The sequence below is a fragment of the Charadrius vociferus genome, unplaced genomic scaffold (genome assembly GCF_000708025.1).
Source record: "Charadrius vociferus isolate BGI_N301 unplaced genomic scaffold, ASM70802v2 scaffold373, whole genome shotgun sequence".
NCBI classification, from domain to species: Eukaryota; Metazoa; Chordata; class Aves; order Charadriiformes; family Charadriidae; genus Charadrius; species Charadrius vociferus.
In genome coordinates, this window is record NW_009647681.1 from 460984 (window position 1) to 461908 (window position 925).

At 68.4% G+C, this 925-nt stretch overlaps 1 protein-coding gene across 1 annotated transcript in view; it reads right to left on the minus strand.

Moving 5' to 3' along the window:
- Positions 1–906, minus strand: part of TMC6 (transmembrane channel-like 6) — a 6544-nt gene extending 5638 nt beyond the window's left edge. Inside the window, exons 1-2 of the mRNA XM_009881294.1 lie at positions 851–906; positions 482–600 (exon numbers count right to left, since the gene is read on the minus strand). Coding sequence (XP_009879596.1) covers positions 482–600; positions 851–906 — 175 coding nt within the window. The remainder of the gene's footprint in view (positions 1–481; positions 601–850) is intronic.
- Positions 907–925: the final 19 nt, after the last annotated feature.

The window sequence follows — 925 nt, forward strand, 5'->3', positions numbered from 1 at the left end:
CCACCCCCTACCGATGGTGCGGCTGGGCATGCTGGCGAGGATACGCGGGGTGGCGGAGGATTAGCCAGTGTGCTGCTCGCCCTGCCCGGGCTCTGGCCAGGCTGTGGCACAGGTGTCCGGGAGAGCCAGATGGGATGAGTGCTCTGGGAGAGGGAGGGCAGGACGCGGAGCGGTGAGATCTAGAGTGCCCACGGCTCCAGTCCCCATGGCACCCACTGCCCTGCTCCAGCACAGAGTCCAGGCACCCACCCCGGTGTGTGCTCCCCTGGGAGTATCCCCTTCTCCAGGGATGCTCCCTGTGTCCCAAGCGCAGGTCTGCCCCACTGCCTGCACTTGTGAAGGCCATCAGTGGGCTCCTACAAGTGCTTTGGCGGTGGCCTTGGCACGAGCCCTAGCTGGCCAGGTGGGGTGTGAGACAGTAGGTGGCCCTGGGTATACATGCTGTCCCCATCCCACCCCAGCTGTGACAGCAGCGCTTTACCTCTGCCCCTCGCCTGCATCTCCAGCTCCAGAGCTGCCTCTACCAAGCTGCTCTGCTCCTGGATGAGCTGGTGGAAGGAGGTGTGCAGGGCTCCTTCGTTGTCCGGGCTCGGCTCCTGGCTGCAGGGACACAGACCCGCTCACCTGTGGCCGGGCACTGGGGACGGAGCCGTGGCAAAGCCCTGGCACCAGCCCACAGCCCAGCTGTGCCGGGCTGAAAAAGTGGCACGGCCACCCGGTGCCTGCCGGGCACGTGGGCTGCCGCCTCCCACAGCGGCGATGCCATCCCCGCGCCACGGGGGCTGCGGGATCCCGGGGGCCGAGCGCGCGGGGGCACGGCTCAGTCAGACGCGGGCAGCCCCACACTCACCCATCGCTCTCGGTGTCCTCAGCGACGCGGAGGGTGAAGGAGGGCGGCCGGGACATCCTGCGCTCCCTCCGACAC